The sequence below is a fragment of the Durio zibethinus genome, chromosome 5 (genome assembly GCF_047325235.1).
Source record: "Durio zibethinus cultivar Kanyao isolate XHJ-2024 chromosome 5, ASM4732523v1, whole genome shotgun sequence".
In the NCBI taxonomy this organism is placed as follows: Eukaryota; Viridiplantae; Streptophyta; class Magnoliopsida; order Malvales; family Malvaceae; genus Durio; species Durio zibethinus.
Window position 1 is genome coordinate 32,145,762 of NC_143166.1, and position 21,811 is coordinate 32,167,572.

Here is a 21,811-nt window from a genome sequence, read left to right on the forward strand (position 1 = left end):
TTTTGGAATACAACAATGTTCATTATGCAAATTCCAAAATGTAATTCATAGTATCAGATATATAAACCAAATATTTTGTGGGCATAAATATACAACTGACAGCAAACATTTTTTTGGGCATAAACGTGCAACTAACTTCACATATCAATTATATTTATTTGATGCGATTAATGAAGGCATTTTTAGCAAGAAAACGCCTTCATTCACCCTTACGAAAAACATTGAAGGTGTTTTTTACCATAATCACCTTCAATAATCCCCCTATGAAATTATTGTCTGGAATATTAAAGGCATTTTGGGCAAAAAACGCCTTCAATAATACCAACTAAAAATAAATCGAATGGATTATGAACAGCATTTTCCTACAGGTAATGCCTTCAATAATCCGACCATTAAAAATTATCTCTACGAATATTAAAGGTGTTTTGAGCCAAAAACGCATTCAACCATCCCATCCAAGTTTTGCCTATGGAATATTAAAGGCGTTTATTATAAAACCACCTTTAAAAATTCAAAACAAATTTATTGGATTATAGAAGATGAGTTCGACCAAAAATACCTTCAATAATCGACCCCATATTTTTTCTACCAATTATTAAGGGCGTCTCTCAACGAAAAATGCCTTCAATATTCTATGATAAATTTTTTAAAGAATTGGTGAAGGCGTTTATGCCAAGAAAACGCCTAGAATGATCAATAACAAATAATATGTGCCTAAACATAAAAAAAGCCTGAAGGACGGATTGAACCAACAATCTTATTGTAATTAAACATTCATACGATCCTAAAAATTTGATAAGCTTAATATTGGTTGAGTTTTTGAAGAAAATAAATTTTATAAGACTAAAAAAATTTTTGGTCTAAATATTAACGTCGTTTCTTGTAGACAACGCCTTCTTTAATCTCATACAATTTTTTATGACGTGATTGTTGAAGGCATTGTCTGTAAAAAATATGCCTTAACTATTCACCAAAACTTTTAATAAAAAATATTCAAAGTGATTTAGTCGAGAAGCGCCTCTAATATCAAGTTTTCAGTGACGTTTATTAATAACAATGCCACTATTTGAATATTTAGTGGTGTTTGTATAATAAACGCCTGAAGTTTTGTAAAACTACGGGAGCTAGCGACGTTTGTAAGTAAAAGGCCGCTACAAAACTGCCGCTAATACACCATTTTGCTGTAGTGATGCCAAATTTACTAATTGCTATTTCTTAAAAGTAGTTACATGAAATAACTGAGATAACTACAAAATTTATCTATGAAAGCCTAATCTTGGGGAGAGAAGAAAGATTCTTTTAATCTGATATCATGGTTTCATAGCATATAAATTACAATAAGCAGAATCCAGGAGATTTACTAGCAGATGTGAATAAATCAGTGAGATATCTTAAAATTATGAATTTGTGTTTTCAACCCTAAGCTTCTTACAATCACTGCGATTTCTAGCAACAAAAAACTTTTCAAAGTTGTATTCTTTATACCATGCTGGATTTTGCTCATTCATTAGCTCCTCCAGTGGCTTCACCATAACATAGTGAGAAGGGAAAATGAAGACTGGAACTGAAAACCTTTCCATTTCGGAGTTCACCATCGCCCTATGCTCCACACTCTTATAAAATTCATTACTCCAGACTTGCAAAAAAATCAGGCGTACATGAGCTATAATGATGCAAAATTTACCTTGATGGCCATACCATCTATCCATCTTTTGATAGGTCTAGGTTCAATTGTTCTAATCCAATTAACCTCTTAAATCCAACTATTCAAATTGAAAAGAATATTAAACAAATAGTAAGATGAATGGTTGCATGAACTTAACTAAATTAGCCAAAATTAATTCATGGTACCTGAACAGTATCACCAACATTGATGATTAAGGCATTTAGGATTGGTTTAACAGGAATCCACTCTCCATCTGATTTTCTCTTTACTTGTAGTCCTCCAACATCATCTCGGGCAAGGATAGTTATGGCACTAGCATCCTTGTGTCGACCAACCCCCAGTGTTAGGTTAGGGCAAGGGCAAGGCGAATAGTAATTAAGCCTTAACATGGTTATATGGTCTTTAAAGTAGACATTCAACTGGTTAGCCGACAATCCTAAGCTCAAAGAGGTGAGTTCCAACAGCTTGTAATCGAGTTTTTCCACCTTTCGAGCACACTTCTGGCATACCTTCCAAGCCAACATTAACAAACCAAGCACCAGATTAACACAATTGATTAGAAAAGCAGGTGCATATTCAGACAAATTATGGTGATTTTGATACCCCACAGCTTTGACTTGACAAATCACCAAATCAATTATTACGAAAGAAATTAATAATAAACATTGTCATCTTAAACGAACAATCAATATATCAGGGATTCAAAAACCTGAGAAAATATATGGACTTTTAAAACCAAAGAATTAAGGGAACGATAGGCATATCATATTGTGAAGAATTCGTGTAAGGCATATAATTTTCTACAAATTTGCACCATTTTCTTCCCCCTTTTTACTTTGTGGTTTTCTGATGGTGTCCCAAATTTCTAATCTGAACTCATTCTTACAGGTAACTATTATCTGCAAACTGTCTAATTCTCCTATTGAATAGCCATTGGTTTATCAAAACTGAAATGATAGGACCAATTCTTTAATTTTTAGACATGATCACCAAAAAAACAAGAAGGTAAGGTTTATTACCTGAACTCGAGAGGGTTATCGGGCCACTGGTTAGTCAACGTCCTTATTTCTTTATCCTCTGGCTCAGGTGAAGCAGGGACAAAACTTGGATCTTTTAACAAGAAATCAAAGACCTCCTTCCAATCTCTAACATTCTTTGTGTGCTCGCAATAAATGTACCCCATAACATGCACTTTATCCCGTTTAACTTTCCTCTTTTCCTCCATGGTCTGATCAAAGAATGTTTTCGTTGCTTTCTTAATCAGTGTGCCTAATTCCAAAGGCACCCCATGATCGATCACTTGAAAAAATCCCCACCTTTTGCACGCGTTTCCAATCTCTGAAACAAGTTCTTTGATGTCTCTAGTGTCAGATACAGAAAGGTCGATAAGTAAGATTCCCTCGACTTCGATAGTATCGAGTTTAGGCCTGTGTTCGGTGGCTTAGATGGACGCTGGATCGATCTCTCCCATGGTTCTTTTGACAGTGTGGTACCTAGTAGCTAGATGATGGTAAATTAATGCGAGACAAGAAGCCAATGGTTATCTTCTTTTATTTTTATCAAATGAGTATAGGTTTTTTTTGTCAGGCCTAAAGCAATAAACTTCACAATTTTGAAGTAATATATCATAATAAATTTATAATAATAGACAATAATCAAAATCAATAATGCAAAAAATTAAAGCATATCAAGATTTACGTAAAAAATCCTTCAGTATAGAGAAAAAAAATCACGGACTATCAGAAAAAACCTTCACTAACAAATAATGGATATATAAAGTTTTTTTTTAGCTAAAACTAAAGTTAATCAACAACTAAAGAGACAATTAGAGAAATCTCACCAAATAAGTAACTCAACAAATACACCTTAAATTTATTCTTAGAGAGCTTTAAACATGATCTTCACCATTCAGAATGTAAAACTTTGAATCATAAATCCAGTGACAAAATTTCAGTTCAATCGAATCATGGATCGACTTCCATTCAACTAACTCTCTTTTCTCTCTTTTCTCTCCATTTTCCTGGCTTCTTTTTTTTCCCTTTATTTTCTTGCTTTAGGGCGCCACCTTGTTTTTCACATTAAAAGTGCCTCTATCTTTTTTTATTAAGTAGCTAGTGCTCTATATAAAAGGAAATACCAAGGCCTATGGCCTTTAATTGGTCCAAAACCAATTACATACGGCTAGACCTTACTTTTTGAACAATCTTCCCCTTCAACCTCATTAAGAGGAGATTCATCACCATAACAGTTTCATTTGAAACTTACATTGGCCAATGAACCTATTTCAGCCAAGTTACTACAAAGCTCAAGCTTTTCCCTGAAAAATGTCTTAGTCAACATATCTGTTACATTCTATCAGTGTGAATTTTTTTTAACAGCATCTACTGTTCCTCAATCACTGAATATAAGTAGTGAAATCTAACATCAATTTGTTTCATTTTAGCATAGTACATGGTATTCTTAGTCAAATCTAAAGTACTCTAACTGTCACAAAATACCACATATTTTTTTTATTCAACCTTAATTCAAGAAAAAAATGTTTCATCCAAAGCATTTATTTACTTGCTTCAATTGTTGCAATATACTAAGCCTGTGTAGTTGATAGAGCAACACACTTCTGTAACTTAGATGGCCAAGACACAGCTCCTCCTGCAAAAGTGAACAAATATCCTAAAATAGATTTTCTACCATTAAGATCACTTGCCATATTAGCATCAGTAAACCCTTTAAGAATTGGTTGTGAAACTCTATAACTCAAACACATTTTTGAAGTACCCTTCAAATATCTGAAAATCTATTTCACTACTTTTCAATGAACCTTTCCCGGATTAGAAAGAAATCTGCTCATTACACCAATTGCATGAGCAATGTCAGGCCATGTGCAAACCATAAAATACATTAAAAAACCAATTGCAGAAGAATAAAGAATACTAAACATAGGTAGTTGCTCTTCTTTAGTCACCGAACAAGATTTTTTACTCAGATAAAAATGATTAGTAAGTAGACTACTAATTGATTTAGCATGTTACATGTTAAATCTACTAAGCACCCGTTCAATATATTTTTCCTATGATAACCATAACTTTTCAGCTCTCCTATCCTGAATAATATTCATATCAAAAATTTACTTTACTGGACCTAAATCCTTCATATAAAAGGACTTAGATAATTGTTCTTTCAACCTGCGAACTATATCAACATCTTGTCTCATAATTAACATATCATCAACATATAATAAGAGAATAATGAAGTTACCATCAAAGAATTTTTTTACATACACACAAAGATCCACTATCATTTTTTTTATAACTATAGCTCACTATAAAAGAATCAAACTTTCTATACCATTGTTGCGGAGCTTGTTTCAAGCCATACAAGCTTTTTTTCAATTTGCAAATTAAGTACTATTTCCCTTTCACTTTAAAACCCTTTAGCTGATTTATATAAATCTTTCTGTAAGTCATCATGCAATAGTGTAATTTTTATATCAAGTTACTCAAGCTCATGATTCAAATTAGCCATTAATCCTAGTACTACTTGAATAAAACTCATCTTCACAGCTAAAAAAAAGATCTCATCAAAATTGATACTTGATTTTTTTAGAAAACTCTTTCACCAATCGAGCTTTGTACCTTACGAGCTTGTCACTATCCTTTTTCAACTTGAACACCTATTTATTATTTAATAGCCTCTTTTCTTTCATAAGTTTAACAAAATCATATGTACTATTTTTTCATAATGATTTCATCTCTTTTTTATTATTTTTAACCAGTACTCTCTATCCAAAGTAGTTTGCACATCTTGAAAGCTCTCTGACTCTCCCTCACTGGTAACTAAAATAAAATCTGAACTTAGATACCTGATAGATAACTTGTGCTTTCTAGTAGATCTTTTAGGCTGAAACTCTATACCATCTAATGCTAAAGGCATCTCTCTTTACTCAACACTCTCAGATAGAGAAGATTGTTCCATTTGCTAAAACTGATTGCATTTGGCTCATCACTAACTATGGTTGGCTCATTCATATCCTCAAATTTTGTTTCTTGCTTATTTTACCATTTGTGACTCTTTCTTGTGAAACTCCTGTCGATGTTGAAACATTATATTCAATAGTAACCTGCCCTGTCTTCTTATTTTTCTCTAAGTATGCTATGGTTTCTTTTTCATGAAAGACCATATTTTTGCTTCTGATTATCTTTCTATTTACTAAATCTCATACTATGTAGCTAAATTCCTCATCACTATATCCTACAAACACATTATATGACTTTATTGTCGAGCTTTGACCTATGTTCTTTTGACACATACATGAATGCTTTACACCTAAAAACCTTTAAGGGAAAATATAAAGCATCTTTTCCTGTCCACACTCTTTTTGAAATGTCAAAGCCTAAAAGAACTGATGATGATCTATTAAGTAAATAATAAGCTGTGTTGAATGCTTCACCCCAGATTGGCTTTGGTAATTTTGTCATCCTCAATATGCATCTGACTTTTTCTATAATGATACAGTTTATCCTTTTAACTACACTATTATGCTTCGATGTTTCAGGTTCTATCATCTTATGTCTGATCTCATGCCTTGAATAGTATTTTTCAAAGTCTTTGGATATGTATTCCTCATCATTATCAGTCTAAATACACTTCAAAGGCAATTCTGTCATCTTTTTCACCATTATATAAAATTTTTAAAAATACTATAATACCTGACTTTTATTTTTTAACATATACATCCAAGTATTACTTGAAGCATCATTAATAAAAGTAACAAAATACTTGCTATCACCTAATGACTCAACCGCAATGAGACCATGAGGTCAGAATAAATCAATTTTAATATATTTTTTTCTTTGAAAACTCTTTCTGAAAAAAAACTTTACAATGCCTACCAAACAAATAATGATCACATGAATAGAAAGATATAGCTTTGGTTAAGGGAATGAAAGACTGCTTTGTCAAAACCTATAACCTCATTTAACTTATGTGTGCTACTTTCTTGTGCCATAAGTTTATTGAATCATTATCTTCAATGGTATTTATCTGGTTGCCATTCAATTACATCCATGTCATGTACATTATGCAACATAATTTTTTTCTTGTAACTACCCTAGATCCTTTGAGAAGCTTTTATTGTTCATTCTTTTGTCAACTCTCATATCTTTTCTTATCAAAGACATTAATAGCAATCAAGTTCATTTTCAGTAAACTTATGGCACAAGTTTACTGACATTCCTCAAAGTTAATATGCAATTTATACTAATTTGTACAATAATATCATCAATCCCAATAATCTGTGACACACTCTTATTTTTCATCTTAGTGCAACCAAAGTTTTCTACTTTTTAAATTGTAAACAACTCTCTTCAAAACACAATGATATGTCACTCTTGTGTCAACTATCCACTCAATGCTGAGATCACCAACATAATTATAATCACCATGTGTATAAATTAAAGTAACCGAATCACTATTTGAATTCACCGTTACAATATTGCCATCATTTGAACTCTTATCTTTCTCATATTTTCACTTTTGCTTCAAGATTTTATAATATCATTTTATATGACCTACTTTACCATAATAAAAACACTTCACTTTATCTCTGAACTTAAATTTATGTTTAAACTTACTATAACCTTTTGAGTTCTGACCTCTGTCGATGTTTTCACTCTTTTACTATAACCTTTTGAGTTCTGACCTCTGTCGATGTTTTCACTCTTTTTCTTTGTGAATAGAACTTGATGTTCAGGGTCTAAATCTTTTTGCCTTACTTTTTCATTAAGCATATTGTCATTTACCATCTCTAATGTCATTTTGTAATCAGAAGTTAAATTAAGAATAGTCATAACTAGAATATTCCAGCTGTCTGGTAATGAACCAAAAAGAAACGTCTTTATTTCATCATCTGTCTTAAGCTCCATAGTAGTCATCTGATTAAATATATATTAAAAATCACTCAAATGCTCTGTAATCAATCGTCCATCCCTGTACTATAAAGTTGTAAGCTTTTTAATAAGTATAACTTTATTCATACTTATTTTTTTCTCATACAATATTATTAATTTTTTTCAAATAATGTGAACATCTGTCTATTGCGCTACATGATAAAACATGTTGATATCAACCTATTTTCTAATTGTAGCTAGCATCTTTCTGCCTAACTTCTTTTAACTTTCATCTTTCATATATGTTGATTTAGTCGAATTGTCCAATATCGACTTATATAAATCTTTACAGTATAAATGATCTTTCATTATAGGCTTTCAAATTGAATAATTTGATGGTGTCAATTTTATCATGACACATGTATTACCTTTCATAATCTCACAGAATTTATTTTTGTCTTAGACTTTATCCATATTGATGTATCAAAATAACTCTTACTTTGATACCACTTGTTAGGCCTAAAGCAATAAACACAATAACGTCGAAGTAATATATCGTAAATAAACCACTAGTAATAAACAACAATCGACAACGCAAGAAAACTAAAACATAGCAAGATTTACGTGAAAAATCTTTCAGTGTAAAGAGAAAAAATCATAGATCACCAGAAAAAAATTTCATTGTCAAATAATGAAAAAAAAAATTCTTCTATAGCTAAAATTAGAGCTAATTAGCAACTAGAGCGACAATTGAAAAAATCTTACTAAATAGATAACTCAATAAATATACCATGAATTTGTTCATAGAGAGCTTCAAACATGGTCTTCACTGTTTAAAATGTATAACTACGAATCATAAACTTGCTAATAAAATTTCAGCCTAATCGGTTCACGAATCGACTTTCATTTAACCAACTCTCCCTTTTTTTTTCTTTTTTTTTTTGGATTCTTTTCTTTTCTTTTCTTGGTTTGTGGTGCCACATTGTTTGTCACCTTAAAACAGTCCTTACCTCTTTTTATTAAATAGTTAAGGCTCTATGTAAAAAGAAAAATCAAGGCCTATGACCTTTGATTAGTCCAAAACCAATTACACGGGGCTGAACTCCACTTTTCTAACATTTTTTACATAGTTTTATATGCATTGAACATGGATAATTCTCTAAAAGAGACTTATCTAAAGTCGGTGGGGTCTTCTTTGGATGTTGTGTTGTGTGTGTGTCAAATTGTGATTACATGGCTTTCAAGTTGCATTATACCATCACTCTGTTTCTGTTTTCCTTTTATTACTATTGTAAATGGAGAACAAATTGCATGAATGGAACAAGTCCCTAATGTAATGTTTCTTTCTACTGTTTCAGTAAACTTTTCATGTAAAGACGCATATATTTTTTAAAATTTTTTTAAAGGCACAACTCAGTATAATATACAAGCTTGGACGATTCAGCAAGATACATCTTCTTGCTATTTCAAGTTAGATTTTTGAAATGCTAAACAAAGAATCAAGACCAATAAAATTTATAAAACCTCGAGAATCTTAACCTCTCAAATCCATAAAAATAATATGGTATCTGAATTTCTTTTGATCTTTAATGTGGAAATATAGTGTTTAACATTCCAAATTTCGTTCCTAATCCCACATTAGAATAATGTGTAGATATGATATGATATATATGTAAAGATCTAAACCTAAACCTATGAGTCACCTTTTATGAGACAATCGTGAGACTTTCAAGTTAAAACGGATAATACTTTACAAATTGAGCACGGATCTCTACAAATGATATTAGAGTGATCACCAATCAACAGAAACTAAGTGCTATGTCGTCAGATTCACCAAGTGCTACATGGTGAAGAGCCACTTTTATATTAAAAAAAATGTATGGGTATGATCTTGGCCCTTTAATCCCACATTAGAAGAATGTGTCAAGCTTTTAAGGAGAATGTGTGGATATGATATTGGTCCTATAGTTGGATTCAACTTGACAGAAAGATCACGCTTTAAAGGAGAGACGTCAAGTTTTAAAGGTGAAAAAATTGTAACGCCTTCAATCCCACATTAAAAGAATGTATGGATATGATCTTGGTCTTGTGGTTAGACTTGACTTAACAAGGACATCAAGCTTTAAAGGTAGGGAACTAAGTGTTATACGATGAAAAGTCACCTCTAAAATCTCAATATCTAATGTAATATTGATCTTATGATTATACTCAATTTTAAAATTTTAATATTTAGTATGATCTTAGTTCTATAGTTGAACTCAACTTAGTAGGAACATCGACTTAATAAAAATGTCAACCTTTAAAGGTGAAGAAATTGTAATGCCCTTTATCTCACATTAGAAGAATGTGTGGATATGATCTTGGTTTCGTGGTTGATTCGGCTTGACAAGAATGTCAAGCTTTAAAAATGAAAAATTAAGTTCTACATCATGAGAGTTACTAACTATTACATGATGGGAAGCCACCTATATAATTCCAACCTCTAGTGTGATTTTGATCCTGTAGTTAAACTCGATTTGATAAAGAGGTCAAGCTTTAAAGGTAGGTAAGCCACTTTTAAAATTTCAACGTCTGATGTGATTTTAATCATGTGATTAGACTTGACTTGATAGAGAGGTCAAGTTTTAAAGATGGAAAGATTGTGACGTCCTTCATCCCACATTAAAAAAATGTGGATATGATCTTGATCCTATGGTTGAAGTCAACTTGACAGGGACGCCAGGTTTTAAAGTTGAGAAAATTGTAATACTCTCAACCCCACATTAAAAGAACGTATAGATATAATATAATATATATATATATCTAAACCTAAATATGTGAGATCCTAATTATGAAATAAAATCGTAAGATTTTTAAATTAAAGCATAAAATACCTCATAAATTAGATGCAAATCTTCACACAAAGAGATCTAAAAAAAAAATAAAACTACTTTACCCCCTGGATAAAAAAGAGTTCAGTTCAATGGTCTAGCATGAGTGAGAGTGGGGGTTAAACTCATCTAAAGTGGAACTATTTACATGGAAAATATCAAGACACGAAGAGAATTCGAGTTTTCAAGCAGCTGGCATTGAGGTTGAAAGGACTGCATAGGACAAATATTGGAGTATATCTTGGATTTTGCTCACTGTAGTGGTCTGATCACCACGGAGATGTTCAGAGAAGGAATTATCTTTCTCCTGAATTGATGCCTGTGGAAGTGCTTCATGTGAATCTACAGTAGCACTCTTAATGGCCACTAGATAAGCTTCAACTACATCAGATATGCCTAAAGAACACATTTAACAATAATCACCCTCAGCTAACCGTGCTCACATGTAAAATGTAAACATAAAACTGATCAAAGAAGAGAACAAAGGTATATGCTGCAAAAAAAAAAAGAGAGTTAAGAAAGGAGTACAAGGAAACTAACCTCGGAATTTATCTATGGAAGCCTAATCTTGGGGAGATAAGAAAGATTCTTTTTATCTGACATCATGGTTTCATAGCGTATAAATTACAACAAGCAGAATCCAGGTGATTGACTAGCAGATGTGCATACATCAGTCAGATATCTTAAAATTATGAATTTGAATGTTTTCAACCTCAAGCTTCTTATAATCACTGCGGTTTCTAGCAACAAAAAACTTTCCAAAGTTGTATTCTTTATACTTTGCTGGATTTTGCTCATTCACTAGCTCCTCCAGTGGCTTCACCATAACATAGTGAGAAGGGAAAAAGAAGACAGGCACTGAAAACCTTTCCCTTTCGGAGTTCACCACCACCCTGTGCTCCACACTCTCATAAAATTCATTACTCCAGACCTGCAAAAAATCAGGTGTTTGTCAGCTATAATGATACAAATTTTACCCTGATGGCCATACCATCTATCCATCTTTTGATAGGTCTAGGTTCAATTGTTCTAATCCAATTAACCTCTTAAATTCAACTATTCAAATCGAAAAGAATATTAAACATATAGTAAGATGAATGGTTGCATGAACTTAACTAAATTAGCCAAAATTAAGTCATAGTACCTGAACAGTATCACCAACATTGATGATCAAGGCATTTGGGATTGGTTTAACTGGAATCCAATCTCCATCTGATTTTCTCTTTACTTGTAGTCCTCCAACATCATCCTGGGCAAGGATAGTTATGGCACTAGCATCCTTGTGTCGACCAACCCCCAGTGCTAGGTCAGGGCAAGTGCAAGGAGGATAGTAATTAAGCCTTAACATGGTAATATGGTCTTTGAAGCAGCCAGTCAACTGGTTAGCCGGCAATCCTAAGCTTAAGGAGATGAGTTCCAACAGCTTGTAACCGAGTTTTTCCACCTCTCGAGCATACTCCTGGCATACATTCCTAGCCAACATTAACAAACCAAGCGCCAGATTAACACTATTGATTAGAAAAGCAGGTTCATATTCAGACAAAGTATGGTGATTTTGATACCCCCACAGCTTTGACTTGACAAATTACCAAATCAATTGCTAAAGAATTTAATAATAAACATTGTCATCTTGAACCAACAATCAATACATCAGGGATTCAACAACCTGAGAAAATATATGGACTCTTAAAACCAAAGAATTAAGGGAACTATAGGCATATCATATTGTGAAGAATTCGTGTTAAGGCATGTAATTTTCTACAAATTTGCACCATTTTCTTCCCCCTTGTTACTTCGAGGTTTTCTGACGGTGTCTCAAATTTCTAATCTGAACTCATTCTTACAGGCAGCTATTATCTGCAAACTGTCTAGTTCTCCCATTGAACAGTCATAGGTTTATCAAAACTGAAATGATTGGACCAATTCTTTCATTTCTAGACATGACCACCAAAAAAACCTAAAGGTAAGGTTTATTACCTGAACTCGGGAGGGTTCTCAGGCCACTGGTTAGTCAACGTCCTTATTTCTTTATCCTCTGGCTCAGGCGAAGCAGCGACAAAACTTGGATCTTTTAACAAGAAATCAAAGACCTCCTTCCAGTCTCTGACATTCTTTGTGTGCTCGCTATCATGGTAGCCCATAGCATTCACTTCATCTCGTTTAACTTTCCGCTTTTCCTCCATGGTCTGATCAAAGAATGTTTTTGCTGCTTTCTTAATCCTTGCGCATAATTCCAAAGGCACCCCATGATTGATCACTTGAAAAAATCCCCACCTTTGGCACGCGTTTCCAATCTCTGAAACAAGTTCTTTGATATCTCTGGTGTCAGATATAGACAGGTCAATAAGTGGGATTCCCTCGACTTCGGTAGTATCGAGTTTAGGCCTGTGCTCGGTGGCTTGGATGAAAGCTGAATCAACCTCTCCCATGGTTCTTTTGACGGTGTGGTACCTGGTAGCTAGATGATGGTAAAATACTGCGAGACAAAAAGCTAGTGGGTATCCTCTCTTATTCTTATCATATGATGATACTTTTTTTCGTTTTTTGTTTTTTCTTACATAGTTTTATGTACATTGAACATGGACGGTTTTCTGAAGGAGACAAATCTTAAGGCAGTGAGGTCTCATCTGGTTGTTGTTCTATATTTGTCAAATTGTGATTGCATGGCTTCCAGGTTGCATTATACGCTTTTGCTCAATATAATTGTTACGGCCGAAACTCAACGTTCGCGCGTAGCTTCAGATTCGAGCATGAATTAATTTTATATTTTAAATTAATTTAACTATCATAATTTATATTATTTTAAGATATTATCCGCTTCAACTTCCCTTTCATCTCAAAAGCCTGTACGCCTCTAAACTTCAAACATGAATTTTTTTGATATCTCAAATTAATTTAAGTGTTACAATTCATATTTTTAAAAAATATTATCTGTTTCAACTTCTTGCCCTCACAATTTTCTCTTATAAAAAATATAAAAAAATGATATAAATCTTTATATCTCATTATCAATTCTAATACATAATCTATGTAAAATTTATAGCTCTTCTCCAAGATCGTGACATAATGTACAAGCTTGGACGTCTCATCAAGATACATCTTCCTGCTATTTTAAGTTAGATTTTCAGAATGCTAAACATAGAATCAAGACCAAGAGTATTTGTGAAACCTTAAGAATCTAAACCTCTCAAATCCGTAAAAAGAACAAGGTATTTGAATTTCTTTTGATCCTTAATGTGGAAATTCAACATTCCAAATCAGCATTAAGTTTGGCACAAAGAAATCTACAAAAAAAAAAAAAAAGAATTGCTTTACCCCTTGGTTAAAAAATAGTCCAGTTCAATGTTGTAGCATAAGTAAGACTGGGGATTAAAGTCATCTAAAGTGCAACTATTTACATGGAAAATAATAAGACACGAAGAGAATTCGAGTTTTCAAGCAGCTGGCATTGAAGTTGAAAGGACTACATAAGACAAATATTGGAGTCCATCTTGGATTTTGCTCACTGTAGTGGTCTGATCACCACGGAGATGTTCAGAGAAGGAATTAGCTTTCTCCTGGATTGATGCCTGTGGAAGTGCTTCATGTGAATCTGCAGTAGCACTCTTAATGGCCGCTAGATAAGCTTCAGCTACATCAGATATGCCTGAAGAACACATTTAAAGATAATCACCCTCAGCTAACTGTGCTCATATGTAAAATGTAAACATAAAACTGATCTGAGAACAAAGGTATATGCTGCAAAAAAAAGGGAGTGTTAAGAAAGGAGTACAAGGAAACTAACCTGTAATAAAGCTGCTAGATACAGCTTCCACATATCCTGTCATAGATTGTGCCTTTACTCTGATTAATTTAGCCTTTTCAACGGAATCCTCAGGCCAGTCAATATTCATCATATTGCCATCAGCATCTTCATCTTGAACTTTGTTAGCACTAGATATGACAGATTTACCCAGCATCAGGAGCTGAGACACCGCGAAACAGCACATTGCTGAAAGCCTCTGCATACGTGCATGGTCATTTTAAATTCACCAAGGCAAACACAATACAGATCATATCCAAAAACAATTGTCAAAATGTTAAAAAGAATTCAAAAATATCTCAATACATGAACCCCCTCTGAGTGTAGCAACTCTAGCCTTCCGGTAGTTCTTTGAATTATATCATTAACAGCTAATCCTGCCAATATATTTTTGAACCTGAAATTATTGTGGAAATATTAACAACAGAGCACCATCAATTACAAATAATACCATGCTTATCAGGAATAAAAAAAAACTACAAATAACAGTTTACAACACTACAAAAGGTGTTAAGAGTACAGAACACGAATTATATCGCTATTGCTGTATACCCATATGGGTTCTTACTGGATCAAGAAACCCTACATACTTGCAAGCATGCAAGTAAAACAGTGTTAGGCAAAAACGCATTTTTGTGTGTTTTGAAGCATATGTAAGATTCAATTGAAAGGATGAAAATGGAATAGTTATCAGGAGGAGGCTACTGAGCATTCGGAAACAAACAAAATCAACTTAGTTAAAGGAAATCCAAAATTGATAATAAGAACTCGATGAGCTCCTGTATGAAGCCCAAATAGAAGATACCTATAAGTGCTGCAGACAATCAGAGAACCATATCATATAGCCAGTAATACCTTGGTGCAGAAATTTTCTGAGCTAAGCTAATGAAAAGAAACTGTATTTAGCAAATTACCCAGCAGCCATATCAGCAGCCTTGCTGACGCTTGAATCATGTAAATTTTTCATCTCATCATGACTGCCCTCAGTTCCAGTCTCTAATTTCTTTCCTTTGGCAAAATCTGGACCATTGCCATCCATTCCAGCATCCAAAATGAAAATTTGTTGGATCTGTTTAAGCTTTCCCTCATACACAGATTTCTGCTCTGATGGTAATTTTGTTTTTCTTCGACTAAATAGAAGGGCATAATGGCTGGATAATGCTTCCAGTTCCTGACAGCATTATAGTTCAGCAATTTGAAAGATATAATCATTTCAATCATCAAATTTCAGCTTCAAGGATAAGAATTAACCTCCAACTGCTCTGGACCTCCATATATGTAGAAGCATCGATCAAAACTAACTTCCTCAAATAACTGATCCTCATCAGATGGCTGTTCAGTGCCCTTAGGTTTCTTTTCAACTTCTATACCAGTTTCAGTGATTAGTAAATCCAAAGTCTCCTTTCCTACATATTCAAGCACTTGCATTCCCTTTGTTGTAAAAGCTTTTCCAGTCTGCAAAAAAAAAAAGATGAGAAATAAGAGATCATCACAACAATATTAAGCAGGATAACAAGGCCTGCACAAACCTCAATTAATGATGGTGCAACTGAACCAGCAGGTAAACCTCCATGCTGAATAGAATCCGCAATGTTTGCAGCAGAATGCTCAAGCCTAGAGAATAAAAGAGAGAAAACTTACTAGTGGAAAAATGTTTCAAGAGTATTCATTTCTTGAGTTTCATGACAACAATTGTAAAATGGTACCACATCAGGAGAAAATAGAGGGAAATTATACAATGTTGACTCCAAATCAAGCAGCAGACTATTTACTCTGTTTTAATCTCAGTATAAAAAACCCCATTCTAGAAGTAAACATCTATCCCGATATCTAAATGCCAGGAAAATTCTACTCAAAATCTCATACAAAACTTAGATGGTCGATGTCTTGAACATGATCACGGCTTCTGCATGGGAAGGGGAAATATCCAATATACAAGCAAATATTCCATGATGATAGAACCCTGAAGCCATTAGTTTAGAAATTAAAAATATTCGCATTGAATGAATTTCGAAAATCTCAGCAAGCATCAAACCATTCTTTTTTTTTATTTTTATCTCATTAGCTCCTGGGAATCAAATAATTATTTAAAACTCTCTCTAGCTTACAATTTGAACAATTAATCTTGTGCTCAGGTGCAATCAATAACAAAGGAAAGTTATACTTTGAAACACAATGAAACATACTTCTGAACAAGATTGTTACCCCCTTTCCATGCATTCCCAAGTGCCTGCCATGCACCAGAAGCCAAATTCTCCATAGAGTTGTCAAAAACCTTCAAACCCTACAAACATTGAAAGTAGGACATAATTTACCGAAACCCAAATATTGATTATGATCCATCATAATGATATGATACGACTGTCAGCGCACACTGGTGTGTTTACAGAAATAAAGCACATATTTTCAAACGCAAATGAAAAAGCAAAACCTGCAGGATTACCATCATCCCAGATTTGTGCAGCAATTACTAGCAAACATAATTTCAAAATATCAAAATGGGTAAAAAGACTTGCCTGGCCAAGGAAAGAATCATCACTTGCTTTCTCCAACTTATCCAAAGCAGACTTTTGTAGCCTGTCATTCTCATCTTCACTTTCCATTTCAGTTGGAGACACCTCTGCTTCTTCCTCCTTACAAGATTCCAAGTCTTCAGCAAGTTGAATATCTGAAATGCTCTTGGCTGCCTTCTCTGCAACCACAGAAGCCTGCATCCAGAAAAGACTGCTTAACAAAATTGAAAACAACCTGTTATGATCAACGCATAGGAAGCTACTGCATATAATTCTTATAAAAAAAATCAGTTAATACTATTAATCAGGATGTTTAATGTTTAAAGATGCCATATCACTATCCAGGAGTTCAGAAAAAAGGGTGGGCCAATCAAGGAATTTAATAAAGTTCATTTTTGAGATGTAAATGAAAACCTTCACAACATACATGAATTTCACACAAGATCAGGTCCTTGAAAAGTGAGCATCACTTTTCCCTTCCTACACTTCCAATGCTTCACATATCAAACACAAATTAAGGTTTAATTCAACAAAACCAAAATTTTCTACTAACTAAACCCATAGTGAATATTTGCACAGTATCAAAAACCTACTAAATTAAACAACAGAGTGACTTTCTTCAAAATGGTATTCAACAAAACCCCCCAAAACAACAAATTTCACTCCAATATCTGAATTGACTCAAACTCACAGATCCAAAAATAATAAAAGAACCAATCTTTAATTGGAAAACCAAAAACAATACAAGAAAATAAACAAAATCCTGTAAATTGATTATATACATACACAAATATTAAGAGAGAGAAAATGAAGCTACATTGCGAGAGATCTCCTCAGCGGCAACAGTGGCAGCCTTTTGAAGATCTTGGAGAACAGAGAAAGCAGAGAAACCCCAACCGCCCCATCCTCCTCCATTCTTTGGCGCTGTAGTTGATGATGGTTGTTGCTCCTCCTTCTGGGGTTCTTCTTCTTTTCCTTGTTCTTCCTTCTCAGGAGATTCGTTTTTTTCTTTATCTTCCATTTGTTGTGAAGGTGGGTTCTTCGTATCTTCCATTTCTTTTCTATCAAAAGGTAAAAAATGCTGACCAAATTAAAAGTATGTATATAGGAAAAAAGAACCTTTAAAAAAAAGATAATATTTGATTCGGATTTTCTGGCATTTTTAACAGAGAAAAGAATGAATGAGATCTGAATAAGGAAACTGGAGCTTCAAGTCGTTGAGGAGGTAGCGGCTGTTTTCAGTCGACAATGGACCACGAAACCGTTACTCAACGTGCGTTCAAAGGCAATCAACTTTCGAAACGATGCCGTAGCACTCAAAAACTGAAGGCCTGCGTTTTGTGTTGATTAGGGCCATTGGGCCAGACTTTTAATTTTCGCTTCTGTCTCTTCCAAACGGACCAAACCTATTCAACATTCTCAGATTAACCCATTGTCCGTTTTAATAAAGTTTTATTATTTTTTTACTTTTTGAGCCCGAAAAGTCAACCGCAAATGTCAAAGCTTACAAGTTTTGATTCAGCAGCTGCTAGTTGATCGATCAATAATTTTTAAATTTTTTCATTGAATTGTATCAATTTATCACAAAAATTTTAATAAGGTTTTACATATTATTAAATTTTTCAGAAAGAGAATATCACAGGATGAAACAAGTTTTCTTGTTCATTATTTCATTCTTATAATGTTGATTTATATAGCTCTTTATAACAGGGAAAACTAAGGGAACAGAAGAAACTAATCATATGTAATGGAGATTGATATACATGTAAGAACTGCTCTACCAATCAATTTCAATTTGAATGGAAATCGCAACTCCATTGAGAAGTTAAGCTGACAAAATGCCTTTGTCCGTGGCCCTTTTTTTTTTTTAATACCCAAAAGGGAGAGTATACAATATAACGATGTCAAGGTTATACCATTTAGTAGCCTGGGAATATTGGTGGAGGTGGCGATGAGTACTGGAATCCTAAGTTTGGTGGGAGGATAAATTCCTTGGTAGGTGATGGTGCAGAAGCAACAGTAGAAGGAGATGGAGTTGGAGCTGCTGGTAGTGGTGAGTAAACCGGTGGAAGTGGAGATTGTACGGGTGGTGGTAATGGAGTTGGAGCTGGTGGTGGGGATTGTACTGGTGGTGGTGGTGAATAAACTGGTGGAGGTGGGGACTGTACAGGTGGTGGTGGTGGTGAGTAAGCTGGTGGAGGTGGGGACTGTACAGGTGGTGGTGGTGGTGAGTAAGCTGGTGGAGGTGGAGAGTGGACGGGTGGCGGAGGGGAGTAGACTGGTGGTGGTGGGGAGTGGACGGGAAGTGGTGGTGAGTAGACGGGTGGAGGTGGCGGGGGTGAGTGGACGGGTGGGGGTGGGGAGTAGACTGGTGGTGGTGGGGAATAGACTGGTGGAGGTGGAGATTGAACTGGTGGTGGAGGTGAGCGAACCCATCCAACAGGAGATTTACTATATGGGTCGGGTGAAGGCATTGGTGATGATTCTGGTGGTTGGGGAATTGGGTTCTTTGGGGCTGCTGTTGGTTCTGGCGAGTTGGGAGTACGGTTTTTGGGTGCCGGCGTTGGTTTTGGTGGCTCTGGTGCTGGGTTTTCGGGTGCTGGTGGCCTAGTAGGAGTCACTGGAGATACATCATGTGGATCAGGTGATGGTGGCAGTGGTTTACGGTGTGGGTATATTGGAGATTTTCGCTGCGGCTCCTCTGGCGTGGATGGTTCTGGTGTTGGCGTTGAAGGAGCTGTGACTGGTGGTTTTGGCTGTGGTTTAGAAGGTGAAGAGCCTCCAGCACACTTGTCCTGGCTACAATCCACGGGGCGACTTACCACGGGTTGGCATTCCTTAAATGACTTCTGCTTTGGCCTACCAGCCAAACAGTTTCTGGTGTCATCAAACACAATGTCCTTCCTTGAAGGTGTTATGCAAGCATTAGCCTCTCCGTTGAAGTAGTTGTAAGAGAATGTGAAATTGGACAAGCTTGGCAATTTGCAAACATTCTCGGGTACAATTCCTGTCAGCTTGTTGTGCGAAATATCCAAGAGATCAACCTTCTTCAAGCCCGAAAAACTTTGTGGCAAGATACCTGTAAATGAGTTCAAGCTAGCATCGAAGACAGTGACGTTGCCAAGCAACCCAACTTCTGCTGGGAAGCAACCACCAAGGTCATTGTTCATGAAAACAATCTCATTCAGGTTCGACATCTTGCCAATGTTGTGTGGAATGCATCCTTTGAATTTGTTGTTGGCAAATGTCACAACTGACACAGTGGATTTGCCAATATTTTCAGGAATGGTGGAGGTGAACCTGTTGTTGTTCAAGAACAATGCATCAATGTCCTTTTCGAAAATCCCAGGCGGTAATTTGCCTTCAAAATTATTGAATCTGATATCAAGGTACTTGACGCCTGGCCAAGACAGAGCAACTTCTGGGAAAGGACCAACAAAGCGGTTGTTGCTGACATCAAACTCATGCATTAGCGTAAGCTTAGACAAGCTCTTGGGTATAATTCCACAAAACCTGTTAGAATTTATGTGGAACAATGCAAGATCGGTCATCAGCCCCAACTCCGCTGGAAAGTATCCAGCAATGTCAGCGTGATTAAGATCAACGCCAGCCACAACACTCAACTTGGGGTCATCCAATGCTGGAGCACAGAAGACACCGTTGTAGGCACACACATTGGGTCCAACCCAGTTGCCAGTTGTGTTCAATGGATCGGAGTACATAGCCTTTTTCCAGGCTTGAAGGCCAATGTAAGCCCTCTTGAGCCTTTGATTTGCAAAAGTTCGAATTATTTTGATTTCATATTCAAAACCTTCAGGAAGTTCGCCATTTTCAGGGAGGGCTAGGAGTTGGCGATGAGCGATATAAGATGCTTCAGCGTCAGACAATGCAAGAGTAGATGATGATAATGAAGAAAGAAGACCAGAGAAGAAAAGAAAGCAGCCAAAGGCCTGCAATCTTTGAGGTTTAGCCATTGCTGACCAACTTGGTAGGCCCAAGGCTGCTTATAGGACGCAGAGGGTACTGAGAGAGGGGACGATTATATTGAGGGAGAAGAAGGTATGTGTTTAACAGCCATTGAGAGGTCATGGGAAGTTGGCCCCTGTTTTAGCATCGGAAAGTTTGTTAGGTTTCGTTTGGACACCATACAAATTTGGACATGCCTCTAATTTTAGAGACAAATTTGGGGGAGGGGGATTGCTTCCTTTGCGGAATGCAGGCCTGATCGAAACAAGAAAAGCAAAGCTAAAAACTAACAATTGACCAAGTCCTCTCGCAATTACCTTGTACGTGCCAGAATTCCATACCTGAACCTGCACATGAAAATTTTCTACATGTGGACAAGATTAAACTGTAATTCTATACTCCATCGAAAACCTCAAATCTTTGCTTCTCTATTTTGCTACGTATAGGCTTATGATGTGGCAAAATCCTGACAATTGGCAATAAACTTATTTCTGTGTTAGAATTTGATCTAACACAGAAACAAACCAAAAACTGCTAGGATTCAAGAATGTGAAGAATTTTCCTGCAAGGCTTCTGATTTAGATTTCTTATATTATAATTGTTGAGACTCGGAGTTAACTAGAACCTATTAGTTAAATGAATAAGCACTTGAGTTGATTTAGTTCCGGCTTCTGCTCCTATTTTTGTAGCTTGCTGTACTTGTCTTCTTTAATTTGTTAACCACAATGCAAGGAACCAAATTTTTTTAACCTGGTTAGTGGAGATTGGAATTTGACTCCAAGCTTTCGAAAATGTTGGACAATCAATTACATTGATACATTTGTCAATATATCTGAACTCATTTAGAAATATTAGCAATGAACAATGTTGTTGTGGCAACACAAGCAAACTTTACAGAATAACAATCATTTTGCCACTTTGGTACAATTCTGCACAGCAGTCTCCTACATCACAAAGCTCTAAGCCTCTCTCGTTGCTTCTTTTTATCTTTATTTATATTTGTTAAAATGATATTATTTTATATTTAACAAATATTTAATTTTTTATAATTTTATATTTAAATTAAATTTATTTATTTAATTAATTAATTTTAAATTAAATATTTATTA

The 21,811-nt window shown here is 35.0% G+C and overlaps 2 protein-coding genes and 2 pseudogenes across 3 annotated transcripts; all 4 read right to left on the minus strand.

Annotated features, from left to right (window-relative positions):
- Positions 1-1,370: 1,370 nt before the first annotated feature.
- Positions 1,371-3,137, minus strand: LOC111283157 (protein DMR6-LIKE OXYGENASE 2-like; annotated as a pseudogene).
- Positions 3,138-10,989: 7,852 nt separating this feature from the next.
- Positions 10,990-12,906, minus strand: LOC111283156 (protein LATERAL BRANCHING OXIDOREDUCTASE 1-like). The gene is made up of 3 exons (XM_022871586.2): positions 12,399-12,906; positions 11,566-11,893; positions 10,990-11,352 (listed from the first exon to the last, which is right to left on the minus strand). The coding sequence occupies exons 1-3, from the start codon at positions 12,848-12,850 to the stop codon at positions 11,092-11,094; spliced, it is 1,041 nt and encodes a 346-aa protein (XP_022727321.2). The 5' UTR covers positions 12,851-12,906; the 3' UTR covers positions 10,990-11,091.
- A 711-nt stretch (positions 12,907-13,617) lies between these two features.
- On the minus strand, positions 13,618-18,027 carry LOC111282998 (uncharacterized). The gene is made up of 9 exons (XM_022871338.2): positions 17,554-18,027; positions 16,740-16,931; positions 16,410-16,507; positions 15,753-15,837; positions 15,475-15,678; positions 15,138-15,394; positions 14,530-14,620; positions 14,206-14,422; positions 13,618-14,067 (listed from the first exon to the last, which is right to left on the minus strand). Exons 1-9 carry the CDS (start codon positions 17,788-17,790, stop codon positions 13,856-13,858), a joined length of 1,593 nt encoding a protein of 530 aa, XP_022727073.2. The 5' UTR covers positions 17,791-18,027; the 3' UTR covers positions 13,618-13,855.
- A 473-nt stretch (positions 18,028-18,500) lies between these two features.
- LOC111282505 (pollen-specific leucine-rich repeat extensin-like protein 3 pseudogene) lies at positions 18,501-21,471 on the minus strand (annotated as a pseudogene). Its single transcript, XR_016342348.1, has one exon. The product of XR_016342348.1 is annotated as a pollen-specific leucine-rich repeat extensin-like protein 3 pseudogene (transcript).
- Positions 21,472-21,811: the final 340 nt, after the last annotated feature.